This window comes from Rhinatrema bivittatum, chromosome 8, assembly GCF_901001135.1.
Source record: "Rhinatrema bivittatum chromosome 8, aRhiBiv1.1, whole genome shotgun sequence".
NCBI lineage: Eukaryota > Metazoa > Chordata > Amphibia > Gymnophiona > Rhinatrematidae > Rhinatrema > Rhinatrema bivittatum.
In genome coordinates, this window is record NC_042622.1 from 111,073,211 (window position 1) to 111,093,289 (window position 20,079).

Genomic DNA, 20,079 nt, shown 5'->3' on the forward strand with positions numbered 1-20,079 from the left:
AAGATTGGAAAACTTGGAGAACTCTTCAAGATATTTAAATCTAAGGGTCTTGAATTTTCCTATGGTTTAATTAATATCTCCAAGAGAACATTTTAAGAAATATTTACAAGATGTTATTCATTTTTCATCTGAAGCTATACCACCTATTTCCAGGATTTATTTTTTGCCTACTAAGAAAAAAGAAAATATTTCTTCTACATAATTGCCTTTAACGGTTCCTGCTAATCTCTCTGAATTTTTGGAAACATCTGCTGATGGTCAGGTTGAGAGTCTGGGAACTCTTTTGATTGACTTTGTTTTTTCTTCTGATCGTGATTCTGTATTTAGACTTTTTCTATGAAATAGAGATTCCCTATTCTTTGGCCAGAAGATTTGGATTTATCCTGATATATCCCAAGTGTTACTGTTCTATGTAATGGCAGTGCCAAAAGTTCTGTATAATGACACTGTCAAAAAGTTTTAGTTATCTGTAAACCGATACGATGTGCAAACGGCTATCGGTATATAAAAACCTATAAATAAATAAATAAATAAATGACTCTCAACGTCAGAAATCATTTTTAGCTCTGTGTCCTCAGGCTTGGCAACTTGGTGCTTCGATTATTATTCAATACCCTTGTAAATGTGTTTTGAATATTAACAATGTTCGTTATGTTCTATTTATTTATTTGTTTGTTTGTTTATTTAAAAGGTGCTTATTTCCCATGCCCTCCAAAGTTCAGGGAGGGTTACAACCAAACATACACAATGGTATAACACACAAACACATGTCAGAAAACAAAAAAAAATATAAATAATTAAATAATTCAAAAGATTAAATGAGGATAAAACAGAATAAAAATCAATATGAATCAAGGAGGGGATGCTGAGGGGAAGGGACAGTGAGGCAATGAAGTTGTACTTGTTCGGAAAGACCTGTAGGAAAAGATGGTGTTTGAGAGCTATTTTAAAGTCTTTTTTGTTGTGGAAATGCAGGTAGCGGTTCCATCTCTGGTGTTTTCGTGTGCCACTGGGCCCCGATTCAGCCACAGAGGAGCTCCAGCAAGCACCAAGGCAGGTGAGAGATGCCCCAGCATGGGCTGAAGATGGAACCCAATGACCTCAACCACAGCCACACCTGTATGCAGCAGAAAGAGACCCAAACAATGCAATGTTGGTCTCATGAGTGGTCCTCTGACTACTCCAAGCCCTATCGGACCTGCCGCACGGAGCAGCAACTGCGACAGGGCGGACAGTGGTCAGAGGATGAGGACATCAAAGACGAAGACTTGAAGTAAGACAAGACCCAGGATACGTGAAGTGGAACATCACTCTGGATACATGAAGAATGCAATCTGGATACTTGGAATGAAAAGGAACTCTGGTCACGTATATGAAGAAACTCTGGAAGGCCATGAGTTGCTTGAAGAAGACTTGGTTGGTATTGGACGTCACGCGCCCTACACAACCTAGCCAGACTGGTCTTGGACCATGCAGGCGGCGCGCCCTACACAGCCGGAGTAGGCTGGTCGCAGACCACGCTAGTGGTTCCCCATACAAGTTGGCAGAGCTGAGTCGGTACTGCACATCACGTGCCCATATTCTCAGCCAATAAGACAGGTCACAGACCACGCTGGTGGTTCCCCACACAGAGAAGATAGGAGATGAGGTGAAGACTCCGAAGCCTGTTCCAAATGCACCCTGCACAGCTGATAAAGGCCAGGCAGGGCCATGCCGGAAAGAATTGGATAAATAGAGTTCATTCATGAAGTGGAGGCAGGGTGCAGACTCCGAGGATCCAGGCAAGGTATAGGGTTCGAGGGGATGCCTCTACGATGAAGGTTAAAATAAGAAGCTGGAACCTCTTGGAGACTTGCGCTGCCAGGACAAAGATAAACCGGATAAGGAAGACATCAAGATGAGACATCTGGAGACCTTGAGACGATAAAGACAAAGACGTAGCGTGAGGACATCACGAAGACACGGGATCCCACATATAACAAACTGCCTTGAGAAGCAGATGACAAGAAGTCCTAAGGAGGACTGGCTCCTTGCAAAGGCAAGGAAGGAATGAAGGCCAGACCTTTTTATAGGCAGAAGAGGCGACTCCCTCGATGACATCACTGGTGGACCTCCTCCCTCGCTGCCCCTTTAAGAAGGGAAAGAAGAGCCGGCCTCGCCCCCTAGGAGGAAACAGGAAGCAGAACAGGACCCTGGACAGCGGCCCTGCTACGACACCGAGGACTGCAGGAGAGAAGCAGGCCCCGGCATGGACAGCGGCTTCCCTGCCGCGAAGGATGGACCAAAGGCGGCTTCCTGCCTCAGGAAAGACCAGGAATGCAGGCCCTCACCCTCGGAGGGGTGCAAGGTATGTCAGTGGCCTCCGGGCCACATGGGAATGCTGCAGGCGGCTTCATGCCGCAAGAAGAAAACACGGACGGCCTCCTGGCCGCAGGGAGAAGCAGCAGCGCGGCTCCAGCTATGCTGGGAATACCAGCGGCCTCCGTGCTGCACGACACTGCCCAGGAGTGGCTCCTGCCACATAAAGAAAGTATGGACGGCTTCCAAGCAGTCTTAGATGTGAAAGCATGGCTCCGGCCACGATGGTCAACGGCGACGGCCTCCGGGCCGCGGGGAGATGCAGCAAGCGTGGCTCCAGCTGCATAAGGTACGTGTTGGCAGCCTCCGGGCTGCAGATGAAGGCAGAAAAGAAGGGTGAGAAGCTGCCCATGGGGCAGAATCATAACATATTTTATCAGAAATTAATTTTAAATCAGGAGGTAATGTGTTCCAGAGGATAGAGCCTTCGATAGAGAACAATCGTTTTTCTTGTTATGATTAAGCATGTAGTTTTGGGTAATGGGATTTAAAGTAGAAGTTTATTTTTGGACCTAATGTTCCTACACAGGGTATAGATGTGTAATGTTGCAGATAACCAAGTAGAGCTGTTATAAAACAGGTTGTGGATAATTGTAAGGGTTTTGTAATGAATACGCCATTTTACCGGAGCCAATGTAGTTGATAAAGTACTGGAGAAATGTGATCATGAAGCCTGCTATTGGTGAGGAGAAGGACTGCGGAATTTTGTAATAGTTGGAGAGGATGGATGGTGACTTGTGGGAGGCCTAGATATAAGGAGTTGCAGTAGTTTAGGCATGATAAGATTAGAGCTTGAAGTATTGTGTGGAAGTGAATAGGATTGAGTAGCGGTTTTATGTGTCTGAGAAGACGTAATTTATGATAGGATGATTTTAAAAATGTTTTTATGTGTGTGAAGGTTGAGGTTTGAGTCTAGTATGATGCCCAAGTTATGAACTTGTGTTACAATGTTGATAGTGGAATTATCAATGCAAATTGAGGTGGGTATGTCATAAAAAATGGAGTTTACTAAAATGAGTATTTCTGTTTTGGATAGGTTTAGGCTGAGTTTATTATGTGGTAGCCATTTTTTGACAGTAGTTAATGAGAGTTTGAGAAATTTCAATGTATCATTCCATGTGTGTTCAGTGGGAAAGTAGAATTGAATATCATCGGCGTATATTCTATAGGTTACGCTAAGGTGGAAAGCAACTGACAGATTGGAGTGAGATAAATGTTAAATAAGTCAGCCGATAATGCTGATCCTTGAGGAACACCTGTGTTGAGTGGAAAAGGGGTTGAAGGGATTTGGTTAACAAAGATTTGTTGAAATATGTTTAAATTCCTAAGTTGATGAGACAGGATAGGAGAATTTGATGAATTATAGTCTCGAATGCAGCTGAAAGATCAAGAAATATGGAGTCGTATCAATTATGTCTTTTTTCTTGATTCTTATCAACCTCCAGATGATGCCAACCAGGAAATAGATTAATTATATATATTCTATCTCTCTTCCATTGTTTCATGTTTCTTTATTACCTTATATAGTGCTTTTTGTTACTTTTGATCTCTCCCTATTTCAGAGTACCATGGGTTATGGTCTAAAAATTGTATTTTTTTTTCTTAATGTCATCCCCTCCTCTTCATTTTCTTTCCCACAATGTTTCAGTTAATGCACTCAAGCGGAAGTTAGTTTTCCAATGACTTCTGTTTTCCAGCAAGACATCTATACATTTAGGAATAGGAATAATTCCTAACATCATGTTTGAGTTAGACGTTGTCCTTTGGTTATCTATTTTTATTTTTTCTTCCTTTTATAAAGGCTATTTAAAAGTTTTATTTAAAACATTAAGACATTTACATTTATAATTCAGTGTATTTGTCTAATATATTTATCTATGTAACTATTGTTTAAAAAGTTCTATTTATCTGTTTGTTCAAAAAGTTATTTGTTATATGTAATTGCTCCCAAGCAAACCTTTTAATAGTTCTCTGTAAACCGATTTGATTTGCATATAATGTAAGAAGACCGGTATATAAAAAACATAAATAAATAAATAAATTGTAATTTGATTTTCTTTGTTTTCTTATGAATCATACCCTGATTCTATGACATGCTATTGCTGTCTGTATTTTTTTTTCAAAATAAAAAAAGAATTTAAAAAAAATGCGTACTAAAGATCTAAGACTTCATGTAAGTAATACTGGAAAATAATATAACAAATATCACAATAGTCTACATTGTTTTAAGATTCTTATGTTCTCTCATTGTTTTAGCCCTCATACTTCAAATAATATCTCTCGTCTATCTTGTTATTATTGTTCTTTACATTCTGATGTTTTTAAGTTAGGTTATATGCATTTTTGAATAGCCATGTTTTTACCTCACATTTAAATATCTTTCTGTCTGGCATCACAGTAACATCTTGGATAGAGGATTCCAAAGCTTTGGACCTGCTATGGAAAACACACAATCTCTTTCTCGAGTCAGAATAAAGTCTTATACAAACTTTGTTTTTCAAGCTGCACCTTTTATATCATCTAAAATCACTACTTGACCCTCCCAATTTTTTTTTTTTTTAATTTAAATTTTTGTTAAATTTTTTAAAGTTTGAAACAAGCACAACCTATACAAACTACATGTTGCATACAGTGCAATAATCCCCACCCCTCCCCCAACATGATAGAGTCCACAAAGATAACATAACAGATTCAGTAATTCTGAGTAATACTGGAACATGGAAAGCAAAATAATATAAGAACAAATCAGATCACATGTCCTCCTTCTCAGCTACTATAAAAGAAATCCATATAAATAAACGTTACTAATCCATATACACGAGAGCGTAGGCCTATAAGTCACAGAGTACAAGTAAGGCGTGTCAGATAAGCAGCAGCGTGTATATATCACAATTGTGAGATATAATCCAAAAAAGGTTGCTATGTTTTCATGAAGGAAGCCATTCGATTATATTTATTGGCTGTTAAGGATACTAAATGATAGTAGTAATGTAATTTTTCAATAACTTCCCTAAGCTTGGGCAACTGATTCGATTTCCATCTAAGTGCCACCTGGCTGCGGGCAGCTATGAATAGTTGGGTACAAAATCGTTGTTGAGTCTTGCTGATAGTATCAGGAAATATATATAACAGTGCAATTTCAACAGAAGGCACTACAGTTATGCCCAGTAATTCACTTAACCAAGTAAAAATCGCATCCCAAAAGGGTGTAAGCTGAGGGCATGCCCAACAGATATGCAAGTAAGTGCCATGGTCCCCACATTCACGCCAACATGTAGCCAGTATTTGGGGATAAAACCTGTGGAGTTTATCCAGGCTGAGGTACCACCTATAAATCATTTTGTAGCAGTTCTGTTGCAGTCGAGCGGATATAGAAAACCTTCTAGCTGTGCATATGATCGCTCCCCATGTTTTTGCTCCCAGTTGTTTGCCCAGGTCGGATTCCCATTGTGTAATAAATTTGCAAGACAGCCTCATGTGAGAAAAATAATTGATAGATTTTAGATTATAGACCCTTTAAGTGAGTCGCTGTTTAAAAAATACGACTCCAACAGTGACCGGCCCGGTCGCAGGGAGTTGGATCTCTGTAAATAGCATACAAAATGGGTAACCTGTGCATAAGCCAAAAAATCATGGTGATCTAGATGGAATAAATCAGACAGCCGTTCCATGGAGAGAAACTCACCCTGAAGCAGCAGGTGTCCTATAGTAGTGATCCCCTTTTCCCTCCAAGATTGAGCTTGATAACCAATGGGTAGGTACACATTGTTCATGAGGGAAGTTTGATAGAAGTATTTATGATCCCCAACCAGCCGTTGTCTGCTATGCACCCAGATGCGCAAAGTAACTTCCAGCGACCATGGAATACCCTGAACAGGGCGCCAGGTATTGCAGGGTTGCCATGGGAGGGCAGCTAGCTCCATGGGGCCTACAGTAGTCTGTTCGATTTGTGCCCATTGTTTGGGAGCCGTACGGCGATTGATATCTAGCATGGCTCTCAATTGAGACGCAGTATAGTACCATATGATGTTGGGTACTCCCAAGCCTCCCTATAATTTTGGTAAATATAACACCTGTCTTGCAAACCTCCTCCAATTAAAATCAAAGATCTTTTTCTGCCAGCTACGTAAGATTGACGATGGGATGTAAACCGGTAGAGACGAGAAAAGATTGGAAGCCAGTGGAGATCCTTGAGAATGGCAGTAATGTGGTCAGACTTGCGGGTGTTAGAATTCTGGCAGAGGCATTTTGCAGCATCTGGAGTGGTTTGATGGTTGCGGTGGGGAGGCCTAGGAGTAGAGAGTTGCAATAGTCAATTTTAGAAAAAATTGTGGTCTGCAAGACTGTGTGGAGATCATTAAAATGGAGGAGTGGTTTAAGTTTTTTGAGGACATGGAGTTTAAAGAAGCATTCTTTTATGGTTGCGTTGATTAATTATTTTCAGGTTCAGTTGATTGTCAATAGTGACACCAAGGGTCTCGTACATGTTGGGGGGAAAGAGGTAGAGGGGAGGAGGTGGTTGATGTCGGGGGAGGGCATTAAATTGTGGTGGGGAGAGATGATGAGGAGCTCGGTTTTTGATGTGTTTAGGGCAAGGTGCAGGTTTGTGAGGAGGTTATTGAAGTGAAGCAGTTTTCCCAGGTTTCGAGGGACTTGGATAGTGATTCTTGTATGGGGATGAGGATTTGAACATCGGCATAAATGAAGTGGGAGAGGCCAAGATCAGAGAGGAGTTGGCAAAGGGGCAACAGGTATATGTTGAAGAGGGTGGATGATAGGGAGGAGCCTTGGGGAACACCTTGAGTTAGATGGATGGGTGTGGATTCTGTGTTCCCAATTCTGACTTTGTAGTGTCTGTTCTCTAGGTACGATTTAAACCAGTGCAGGGCTGTTCCTGTAATGCCGATTTTCATAAAGGATTTCATATCATAAGACTCTATTTGAAGACTAGCCAAAATACAGGAATTCAGATTAAATATGCCTGCTGTAATATTGTAAGCCTTAACCTGCTTCCAAAAAAACTTTTTAATTCTGTAAATTCAACTGTGTGGCAAAGCATTCCACAAAGTTCGTCCTATTGCAGAAAAAATGTGATTGAGTTTCCTGTAATCTGACTAATTTGAAGGAAGGAACAATAAGGAAAAACTATCACCTTAATGAATACGTCTAGCCAGGAGTATACTAATACAGAATATTTGCCAGATATCTCGGTTCACCATTTTGAACAGCTTTAAATACCATTGTTGCAATCTTAAATTGAATTCTCTGAGCAACAGGCAGCCAATGCAGGTCTTTGAGATGAAGAGTAATATGGTCATAAAATAAGCATCCAATAAGCAGATGAGCTGCATACCCTGCTAAACTCCTTTTTATTTTTTCTATATTGACCACTACGCTCCCTTCTCTTTCCTGACCCCCCACACTTTTCCCCTTTGTTCCCCATTTCCACCATTAATCTAATACTGGCAGCTCACTGCTGCAACTTTCATCTGCTTTGGCTGACAGGAGGGCAGCCACATGTCGCTATCTTTGCTTCTGGCCTGCACATGCTGACACAAGTACCCCTCTATCTTCTGGTTTGTGCTAACCCATGCAAGTGAAGCATAAGGCATTTCCTCCTCCAGGCTGGTGCAGGCTGACAAGAGCATGGTATTGAGCCTTGAGCCATGGGCAGGGCTATTACAAGGGTATTAGGCACCCTAAGTGAAACTTCACCTTGCCTCCCCCACCCCAATTATTTTTAAGCCCATAGGTCTCCTTTGAGATTTTGATAAACTGAACAATCATTATGACCCTACCACCACTCCTTCTAGAACAATCTTGTAAAAACAGACTGTCAGACAATAGTTATTTACATGGATTAAAGGGCTCTTTCAAAATTGCTCACACTCTATGCAGGTAAAAATAAGCATTTTCCATAAAGCACGTATTTTACCTGTACTTTTTGAGGATGCATTCCCTGGGTAGAGTAAGACAGGAGAATGCAATATTGCATGTAGTTTTGCATTACTAAAATTATGTGCATAGTTATGACTGGAAAAAATATCAACAGAAAAAGGAAGCACAAATTTATGTAGGTACTTTTTGCTTTGCATGGTTTTCAAAGGGAAATGTACCTATGAGAATCGGTGCAAAATCTATGAATAAAAGTACCAGTAGACTTTGCACCTACCTGAACATTTTTTTTTTAATTTTCCCCATACTTTCAAATATATACACACACACAATACAAATATACTCACTATAAAACATTCTGTGGTCACCTCAGTAACAAGGACAGACTCCATCCCTTACAGGGGCATAGGGTGACTGCTGAAGTTGGTGGTGCACCAGAAAATTTGCTGCTGTCATGTATCCTAGAACACAGTCCACCCTCTTGAATTATCTTGTGAGCACTAAAAGCCTATCAATTTTATGTTCACAGCAACCCAGTCCTTAGAGGGAAAATTAACTAAATCCATCCCTTAAAATAATCACCTAATCTACTAACATCAGTTACAATAAAATGTTAATGAAAAAAATATTTTCTGCAAGAACATTCAAAATCATTTTTCTGCATGCAAATGAAATTAATAAAAAGCAAACCTGTTTAAAATAGAAATGAGGAATAGAGGACCATAATGCCATAAAAGCCAGTGATAAGTACCATAATTTTCACAGTAAAAATTAAAGTTACACAAGAACTGGGCCTTTAAAATACAGACAAACCCTCACCAAATACAAAATAAAAACGTGCCAACAAAAACTATACTGTAAACAGGAAACCCAAAGGGTTTCAACATTCCCTCTCTCGTATACATGTCCGTGCTTTCACACACACTCCTCTCTCTCTCACACACATGCTCTCTCTCCTGCATGCCTGCCTGTGAGAGCCTGTGTGTGACACACCAGGCCCTATGACACTAATGCACACCTACTGGGCAAACAGAACAAGCCAGACTGCTAAAAATCCCTACAGAGAAGCTATACGCTAGGCAAAATACTGCACCTCTGTCACACATGCACATCACAGACAGACCATTACCTAATACAGAATAAGGGACTACAAATTAGAAACAGAAATATGGAGGCAAAACCAGACTCTGTGAACTCTGGAATACTGAAGAAAAAGCAAAATACAAGTATATAGGAAATATGCATTCCCAAAGATGGCATATTCCAGTTGCTGAAAGGCAAAATATATATATTTTTACCTTTGTTGTCTAATCTTATTTTTCTAATCAGTTGATCCCAGTCTCTTTTTTTCCCCTAGTCTGTCTTTTTCTTATTCCTTTTTCAGTCTCTTATTTTTTCTGTTTCTTCTCTCTCCTCCTGTCTTCTTTCCTTCCTCCATACACACACAGGCTCTCTCACATACATGCTGTCACACACAAGCTTTCTCTCACATAGGATCCCACTCTTGCGTGCTCTCTCTCATATACACACAGGCTCCCACTTTCATATGCTGTCTCTCACTTGCTCTCTCTTACATAAAGGCTCTCGTTCTCACATGCTATCTCTCACATGCAAGCTCCCAGTCTCTCCCCCCCCCCCCCCCCACACACATACTCACGCAAGCTTCTCACTCTTACATGCTCTTATTCACATAAAGGCTATCACACTCACATGCGTCTGACACACAGGCACCCATTCCCCCTCAGACACATACAGGCTCTCACTTTTACATGTTCTCTTACACTCAGACACACAGGCTCTTATTCTCACATACAGGCTACCACTTTCTCACTCACCCACACAGGCTCTCACTCTCACATGCAGGCTCTCATTTCCCCCCATAGACACCCACATTCTCTCTCACACAGCTTCATATTGCCACAGAAACACACAAGCTCTCCATTGCTCTTTCTCACATGCAGGCTCCCACTTCCATCCATCCATACATACATACATACACACATAGAGGATCTCATTCTCACATGCAGGCTCCCACTCCCACACACCCATATACTCCCTCACACTCACACACAGGCTCTCACACCTACTTACTTTCTCTCTCTCTCTCTCTCACACATACACATACAGGCTTTTACACCCACATGCTCTCTCTCTCTCTTACACACTACACTCAGGCAGGCCCCCATTCACACACACACACCCAGGCAGGTTTCCATCCACACACTCACCCAGGGAGGCTACCATTCATACACATACACACTGAAACCCAGGCAAGTTCCCTTTCACTCACATACACAAAGACCTAGGCAGGCTCCCCATTGGGTCTGGAAGGCTACCAGCAGATGAGAAGAAGAGCAGGTCTGGGAGGCCACCAGCGGCCGAAAAGAAAAAGGAACCCATTCTCCCATTGCTTCTCATGTGCCTGCCCCATGTTATTCAAAACTCGTAGGGCTAACACTTCCTCTATCCCAGTGAAGGCTAACCTATGACACGCGTGTCAGAGGTGACATGCCAAGACGTTTTTGCTGACACGCACAGCGTTTCATGGACTATCGGGAATTTTTTTTTTTTTTTAATCGGCTGTGCCGAGCCTTTTTTTTTTCGGCTGCACCGACCCTTTAAAATTTGTTTTTTAGTATCCTCCCACCCTCCGGATCCCTCCACCCCCCTCCCCAATGTCCCCGGGCGCAGGGAGGCTCATTTGGCGCAGCAATAGGCAGGGCCGTGGTGAGGCTCACATCACCACGGCCAGAAGAAACAGATCGCATTTAAACGCGCTGATGCTCCTCCTCCTTCCTGCCTGTGTGGCCCCGGAAGTAAACGTTGCCGGAGCCGCGTGGGCAGGAAGGAGAAGAAGCATCAGCGCATGCAGAAGAGGAGCAGCACTTGCCCTTACGGGCCGCCGCGAATTCCAAGTCGCAGCGGCCTGAGAAGAGGAAGAGGCCCAGTAACAGGGCCACTGCGGCCTGAGAAGATCAGGGCCGCTGCAGGGCCCATCCTGTGGCGACCCGCGAAGAGGAGGCCCAGAGGTGAGAGAGAGGCTGAGGGTCTGTAGAGGGTGTGTGTGTGTATGCGTGTATGAGATGAGTTGAGAGATTGTGTTTGAGAGTGAGGACCTGAATGTTTGCAGAGACAGCATGTGCTTGAGCAAGACAGCATGTGTGAGAGAGAGAGAGCCTGTGTGTGAGAGTCAGATAAGCATGTGCCAGTGAGAGACTGTGTGTATAAATGATTGTATGAGAGACAGCATGTGACAGTGAGAGCCTGTGCTTGAGCATGTGTGATTGAGAGAGAGCCTGGGTGTATAAGTCAGACAGCATGTGCCAGTGAGAAATTGTGTGTATGAATGAGTGTATGAGAGAGCATGTGACAGTGAGAGCCTGTGTGTGTGTGTGAGAGAAAGAAATGCATGTGAGAATGAGAACCTGACTCATTCTCTCCATCTTCTTCCCCTGAGGGAAGAAGATGGAGAGAAAAGAGACAGAAAAAAAGACAATATAAAAGGAATTGGCAAAAAAAATAAGAAAGGGAAAGTGGGGGAAAAAAAAAAAAGCCTGTGACCAACCAATTAGAAAACTAAGATCAGACAGCAAAGGCAAAAAAAAAATATAGATTACTTTTTAGTGATTGGCACATGTAATCTTTGTGAATGTGCAAGAATAGCACTTTCTCTACGGATCTCACAATGTACGAGATCAGCATGGAGAAAGTGGAAGCCCACAGGGCCTGCACAGAGGAGGCAGCAGAATGGACTTCAGTGTCAGTAGCAGGAATCGGCACCTCCCCAATAGCCATGTGGCAGCAGTGACAGTGGCAGCAGAGGAATGAGAGAGGCTCCGAGGTTGCTGGCAAAAGAAAGAGAGGGGGGTCTGCCTTTAGTGTGTGCATGTGTATGAATGGGAGTCTGCCTGGGGGTGTATGTGTGTGAATGCATGGGTGCCTGCCTGGGGGTCTGTGTGTGTGAGAATGAATGTGTGCATGCCTGGGGGATGGGGAGGGAGTGTGAGAAAATGAATGGGAGCCAATAAAAGAAACAGACTGACAGATGAAGTTTGTAACGCTTGCTTGGGCTTCAAGTGTACGAAATACCAACCTTCAAATGAAGATTTAGCCAATGAAATTCAGCAACAAAAAAGTCACTAAGCAGGTAAGGAAAAGAATTATTTGTTTTTGCTTTATTAATAAATACAGTACATATATTAAAATTATAACTGTTATTAATTAGAGCTACAAATATCACAAAATTATGGATTTTTCTAGACGTGACACACCGCCCGAGTTATGCTCGGGTTTTTTATGAATTTTGACACACTGAGCTCAAAAGGTTGGCCATCACTGCTCTATCCTGATCTTGTGATACACAAGATCCTGGCTGCATGTGGTTTGAAGGCCAGCACACTTAGAGAAATGGGAGAACGGGCTTCTTCCTCTTCTTGGCTGCCAGTGGCCTCCTGGGCCTGCTCCTCTTCTCAGCCATTGGTGGCCTCCTGGCCCTTTTCCTCTTCTTGGTACCACGTTTCTGGATGTGCACGCAGTTTGTGGTGTACGGCACACCCTGTTTCAAAGTTGGTGGTGCCTGTGTACAACTGTGCACTACGGACGCTACGCCCATGTTCCCTTACCAGATACTTCGTGAAGTAACACAAAACCTGCAAAAAAGTCATTAAGAACCAATATAACAAACCTGGCATACCAAAACAGTCCTAACTCTTAGGACTCACATAGCAAAATCCCTATTTGAAAAGGCAACACTGCAAATATTCTACCAGTGTCAGGCAAAATAGTAGAAACTACCAAAGAACAAAATTACAGAACATATATAGTCATAATTTAATGGGACAAAGGAAGTCTTGCTCTCCAATCTGCTACATTGTTTTGAGGGTGTAATAAAAAATGTGGATAAAGGTGAACCAGTTGATATACTGTATCTTGATTTTGAGAAAGCATTTGACAGAGACCTTCATGAGAGACTTTTTAGGAAATTAAAACATCATGGGATGGGGGCAGTGTTCTATTGTACATTGGGAATTGGTTAAAAGATAGAAAACAGGGAATAGGACTAATAGTTTTCTCAACGGAGAAAGGTGAATAGTGGAGCATCCTAGGGTTCCTTTCTGGGACCACTGCTTTTTAATATATTTATAAAAGACCTGGAAATGGGAGCCATAAGTAAGTGATCAAATTTGCAGTTGACACAAAATAATTCAAAGTTGTTAAATCATAATAGAATTGTGAGAAATTGCAAGAGGACCTTGCAAGACTGGGAAACTGGGCATGTAAATTGCAGATGACATTTAATGTGGACAAGTGCAAAGTGATGCTCTTAGGAAAGAGCAATCTAAACTATAGCTACACAATGCAAGGTTCCACATTAGGAGTCATCACTCAGGAAAAAGATCTAGGTGTCATCATGGATAATATGTTAAAATCTTCTGCTCAGTGTGCGGCGGCAATCGAGAAAGCAAATACAATGCTAGAAATTATTTGGAAAGGAATGGAGAATAAAACAGAAAATATTATAATGCCTCTATATTGCTCCATAGTGCAACCATATCTTGAGTATTGTGTGCAATTCTGATCATCGTATCTCAAAAAAGAAATAGTAGAATTAGAAAAAGGTACAGAGAAAGGCAATTAAAATGATAAAATTGATGGAACGATTCCTGTATGAGGAAAGACTAAAGAGGTTAGAGCTATTCAGTTTGGAGAAGAGAGGGCTGAGGGGAGATATGATAGAGGTCTATCTGGAATATTGGGCATCCAAATGGCAGATGAAATTTAATGTGGACAAGTGCAAGGTGTTGCATATAGGGAAAAATAACCCTTGCTGTAGTTACACGGTTAGGTTCCATATTAGGAGCTACCATCCAGGAAAAAGATCTAGGCATCATAGTGGATAATACTTTAAAATCGTCGGCTCAGTGTGCTGCAGCAGTCAAAAAAGCAAATAGAATGTTAGGAATTATTAGGAAGGGAATGGTTAATAAAATGGAAAATGTCATAATGCCTCTGTATCGCTCCATGGTGAGACCGCACCTTGAATACTGTGTACAATTCTGGTCGCCACATCTCAAAAAAGATATAGTTGCAATGGAGAAGGTACAGAGAAGGGCAACCAAAATGATAAAGGGGATGGAACAGCTCCCCTATGAGGAAAGGCTGAAGAGGTTAGGGCTGTTCAGCTTGGAGAAGAGATGGCTGAGGGGGGAATATGATAGAGGTGTTTAAGATCATGAGAGGTCTTGAACGAGTAGATGTGACTCGGTTATTTACACTTTCGAATAATAGAAGGACTAGGGGGCATTCCATGAAGTTAGCAAGTAGCACATTTAAGACTAATCGGAGAAAATTCTTTTTCACTCAACGCACAATAAAGCTCTGGAATTTGTTGCCAGAGGATGTGGTTAGTGCAGTTAGTGTAGCTGGGTTCAAAAAAGGTTTGGATAAGTTCTTGGAGGAGAAGTCCATTAATGGCTATTAATCAATTAGGGAATAGCCACTGCTATTAAATGCATCAGTAGCATGGGTTCTACTTAGTTTTTGGGTATTTGCCAGGTTCTTGTGGCCTGGTTTTGGCCTCTGTTGGAAACAGGATGCTGGGCTCGATGGACCCTTGGTCTGACCCAGCATGGCAATTTCTTATGTTCTTATGTCTATAAAATAGTGAGTGGAATGGAACGGGTAAACGGAAATCAGTTATTTACTCTTTCAAAAAGTACAAAGACTAGGGAACACAATTAAGTTACTAGGTAATAGATTTAAAACAAATAGGAGAAAATATTTTTTTGTACTCAATGCATAATTAAACTCTGGAATTTGTTGCCAGAGAAGGTAGTGAAAGCATAGTTGGGTTTAAAAATGTTTTGAATAAGTTCCTGGAGGAAAAGTCCATAAACCATTATTAAGATGGAGTTGGGAAATCCACTGGAATAAGCAGCATGGAATCTATTTACCTTTTGGGATAATGCCAGGTACTTGTGACCTGGATTGGCCACTGTTGTCAGCAGGATACTGGGCTTGATGGACCTTTGGTTTGACCCAGTTTGGCAAATCTTATGTTCTTATAAACACCAATATACTTCCTACTGGGAAAACAGAACAAGCGGGAATGCTACAGATCCCTATACAGAAACTGCATGCCAGCAGAATACCTTTCCTGTGCAGAACATAAACAGACCCTCACTAACTACAGAATAAATGACCACAAATTTAGTATTGGTAATGCTGTGCTATCCTCTCCAACCTCACCCCTAACTAACCTCCTGTTCCCTGCCCACAGGGGAAGAGGGAGAGAGGGACTGGATTAGGGAGAAGAGTGGCTATTCTTTGCTCTTCAGTGCCTCCTTCAGATTCACCGCTTCCCTCCTATCCCTGAATGACAGAAGAGGAAGGGCTGGATTAGGAAACAGTGTGTTTCTCTTTTTTTACTCTGCTTTGTCTGCTCCAGGCTAGCCCCCTCCCTTTTATTCAATGCAGGCTGCCTGGAAGGGACTGGAGTAGGAAGCAGAGAGATGTCCTCTGTTGTAGGTGTTTCAGGACACAGGCCAATAGGGCAGAGCCTTGTGTGCTTATGTAGTGGGTCTCCTGATATACAAAGCCCAAGATAGCTATTTCTATAGGTATTTTATTTATTTATTTAGCCATTTTATATACCATCATTCCAAATGAAGATAAAGGTAAAAGTGCCCTAGTCTTAATTCATGTTCAGGACTCTGAATGTAGTGCCCTAACAGGAAAAAGTATTCATATTTGCATTTCTATATGTGGATAATGGGTGCTTTCTCTCTTCTAGGTAAAATTCAGTGAATTAACTGTTGACATGTTCCGAATGTTGCAAGCTCTGGAAAGGGAACCCATGAACTTGGCCTCACAAATGAATAAACCTGGACTGCAGGTGAAGTTTCTCTTTTGGCTTCTAACCCTGCAAAGTCTGTAGGCATTTAAGCTTCACAGGTCAGACTGGAATTTTTACAAGCTTATTTTAGATCTTGATGAACACAGTACCAGCATGATTGCTGTTAACAAAAGCAAACATGTAAATGTAGATGAATGTATTTGTTCATTTATATGGCAGCAGAAGCCAGGACCCCACATGCAGTTCGAGTGATAGACAGTGAGGGAGAACAAGTTCACAGATCTTGTTAATAGGAAGAAAATCAAAACATTGGACAGGTACTAAATGAAAGGATTTTTCTTAGATCTGAAAACCTTAATTTTTTTCCAGCTACAGAAATTGTGGTGGAGCATATACAATATTGTGATATTCTCCACTGATTGCACTGGTTGTGTGGGAAGCTTGAACCCACCTAGGGCTCAATAGGCTGATCCCATGGTGTCCAACTTGTACACCTCTTCAGATCCTCTGCACTTTTCTTGTTTACTCTGGCAGGGATGAGGGGGTAATGGTATTTGATGGTGATATAATCATCATAATCATTATTTGTTTATATTACACCTTTCCAACTGGAGAGATCAAGGTGTGTTACAACAAGGTTAAATTTACAATATCACAACAAAGATAGGGTATTAGCATGGGTATCGAGGTATGGTACAGAGTTGGTTCACAAAGTTAACCATGGGCTGGGTTACAGCAGGAGGTTGAAAAATACTTGCAGAGGGTAGATAAGGTCCAAGGGAAATTAAGTGATGCCTTTATTTTTAAGGGAGAAGGGGAAGGTGGTTACATAGGGCGAGTAAAAGGTATTCTTAGGTTGCAAATTAGGTAAATACATGAATTATCCCTATTAGGACTATCATATATACAATTGTATTCACATACTCAAGGAGTATGCACATTTGGTATGTGGTACATGTACATTATTATATACATAGATTTATCTGAAAATTAGTAAATTGTGTCTTGAAGGTATGGGTTTTGTGAGTTCGGTTAGAGCTAGACTAATTATATGAAGACCGAGCAATTAGTGGCCTATGCAGTGGTTCAGACATAGGTTTCCAGGTATTGTCTGCCTGTAGGATTTAGAAAATTTTCCTTTGAGATGGGTCATTCTTCAGGCCCAAAGGCTGCTTCAAAAAGCCAAGTTTTTAGTAGAGTTCTGAAGACTAGGAGGTTGGAGGCTAATCGGATGTTAGGTGGTTGGTAGGGAGTTCCAGAGGGTTTGGGCTGACCTTGAGAAGGTTTTGGTGAGATGCATCCCTTGGTTGGTGGGATGATGATGAGAGCTTGTTCCAGCAAGTGTAAAGAGCAGGAAAGTACGTATGGGGTGAGAGAACTGTTAAGATAAGGTGGGGCCCAACCCTTAAGAGTCTTAAATGCCAGGACCTGTATATTGAACTTGGCATGGTAGATAGTAGGGCGACAATATAAGGTTTTTAGGACTGGGGTGATTCTGGTGAATTTACTTATGTTTTATAATATCCATGCAGCTGTGTTTTGGACAAGTTGCAGGTGTCTGTTTAGTTTCTTTGGCATTCCAATAAAGAGTTAATTACAGTAGTCGAAGCAGAAGATGATGCATGCTTGGATGACTGTAGCAAAGGCCGGAGTATCCATCAAAGGGCGGAAAAGGCAGAGCTTGGCCGAAGGTGGAGAGACTTGGGGTTCAATGGTGAGTTTAGACTTTAGTATAATGCCCAGACTGCAGACTTGGGCGGTGAAGGAAAGCTCTGTCCATTCTAAGGTCACTTTTAAACTTATGTCATTGGGTTCTATTTTGCCAGTCATAGTACCTCTGTCTTTTGGCAGGTTCAGGTTTAGCTTGTTTTGGTGTACCCAGGTTAATATTTCCTCTAGGTAGGTGTTAAAGGTTTACAATTTGCTATATCTGGATTTTGGCTGTGAGAGAGAAATAGCTGGATATTATTTGCATATGAATCATATGCAATGTTTCCTGATGAATTTTGCAAGGGGGAAAACTCTCTGTGTTTATATATATAATTTGATAATGACAGGAATTCTTAAAGCTATAACACTGCTTTCTCTATGATCTTGCCTAGGAATGGGAGCTTTGAGATTGGGTGGAAGTTTATAGCATTGCTGGGGTAAGGGCAGGGTTTCTTTTAGTGTTAGGTGAATAATTGCTCATTCTAGGTAGTCTGGAAGGCGGCATTCTGTCAGCAAGAAGTTGTTGATGTGCAGGAGAATAGGAAGTAGCACCAATTTTGCCTGATTTGATTCACCAAAAGAGGCAGGGTCTTGTTGGCAAATCGGCACTTTAAGGGAGGCCAGAAGGGTGTTACTCTTTATTGGAAGAGGACATCAGAATATTGTATATGTGAGTCATAAGATAGACTGTTGCTTCTGTGGTAGGCTACCTCCTGGTTGGTGTTCAGTTCTGATTAATAGGGTCATTCATCAAAATGCGTTATGGCATTAACACATGCACTAAGAACAATAACACACGGCGTGAATGCAAATTTTTGGAGGGGCAGGATTTAGTAAAATGAGGGGCAATATCGCACTGTGTGATAGCATAACACATGCTATTGCATGGTTTTAATTCCGGAAATAACTACACCTTTTTTCCTGGTGTTAGGCTGTGCAATATGCCCGACATGGCCATAAAGCAATTCGCGATAAATGTTTTGAATTGCATTTTGGCCATTTCAGGGCTTGAGAACGGGAGAGGGGAAGAGGAGAGAGAGAGAGCCTGCCTCTGGGGAGGGCCTCATATTGTGCAACTATTTATATCTCTATAGTAGGGCCATCTAATAGGTCGAGGTGAGGTGTTGGTGGTGGTTTAGGGGCCATCAAGCTAGGGTGAGAGAAGAGAACATAGTAGAAATTTCATCTTTGTGAGACTTTCCTCATGGCTGTTTAAACAAACCTCTACAATCTGTGATCCTGACCCTTCTGTAAAAATATATAATATGACTTTTATATAATTCTATCTTCCCATTCCAATCTATCTATTGTTTAATAACACTAAACACACTTTGGCGACATATTTACTTGCAATATTATTAATATTGTTATTTAGCTATCACCTAATTCTGACCTTTTAAGATCTGTACTGTTAATAATGTACCATTAATTTGATACTCCGGCTCCTTACGCCCCCTGTCAATTTAGTTTAATTTAGTTTATTTGAATTATATTATAATTTAATGTTATCAGCGATGTATCTCTATTTAATTATGTTGGATTGTAAAGCTTGTTGCTAATTTATGTTCATTGTAAACCGAGGTGATGTTTACTAACAAGCCGCGGTATATAAAAACCCTTAAATAAAATAAATAAATAAAATAAAATGTCAAATCTTCAGCAAGGTGTACTGTGCTGTTCGTATGTCTCACTCTATGTGCGAAACTGGCCCCTAAACCACCACCATCTCACCTCGACCTATTAGATGGCTCTCCTATAGAGATATAAATACTTCACTACTATGAGGGCCTTGTAGATAGTCTCAGTCTCGCTCTCTCTCCTTAGCACAAGATGTGAAAAATAGTTTACTGCACCATGCAATACTACCGATGCAAAGTGGAAAGTTACCACATGGTGTGGTAATTCTAAAATTTCCCTATTTCTTAACACGGGAGTTATCAATGCGTTATTAACACATTTTGATGAATCTAAGGATAAATTTGCAAGATTTCATCACTAAATAATCTGGCAAGGTTGTTACATTGTGAGGGAGGAGGATAGAGATATGAGTTTATTGATAGTTTGGAATAGTTCTCATGGGAAGCTTTGTTTGGAGAATTATGGTTGAGTAATATGCTTTTTTTTTTTTTTTTGCTTTGGTGATGGATTTGTGGTAGAGTGTCTGGTGTTTGCTTTCTTACATATCTGTCTGTGATGATGATTTCTACCATTTCCAATTCAGTCTGCTGCCTGTTTGAGGACTTTCAGCTCAGGCATGAACC

At 41.3% G+C, this 20,079-nt stretch overlaps 1 protein-coding gene across 4 annotated transcripts in view; it reads left to right on the forward strand.

Moving 5' to 3' along the window:
• SCAI (suppressor of cancer cell invasion) overlaps positions 1-20,079 on the forward strand; it is a 340,491-nt gene that overhangs the window by 255,227 nt on the left and 65,185 nt on the right. For all 4 annotated transcript variants that reach the window (XR_003858238.1, XM_029612831.1, XM_029612830.1 and 1 more), the window contains exon 9: positions 16,046-16,147. Coding sequence is in view for 3 of the 4 variants with exons in the window: in XM_029612831.1 (XP_029468691.1) it covers positions 16,046-16,147 (102 nt within the window). In the remaining variant the exon portion in view is untranslated. The remainder of the gene's footprint in view (positions 1-16,045; positions 16,148-20,079) is intronic.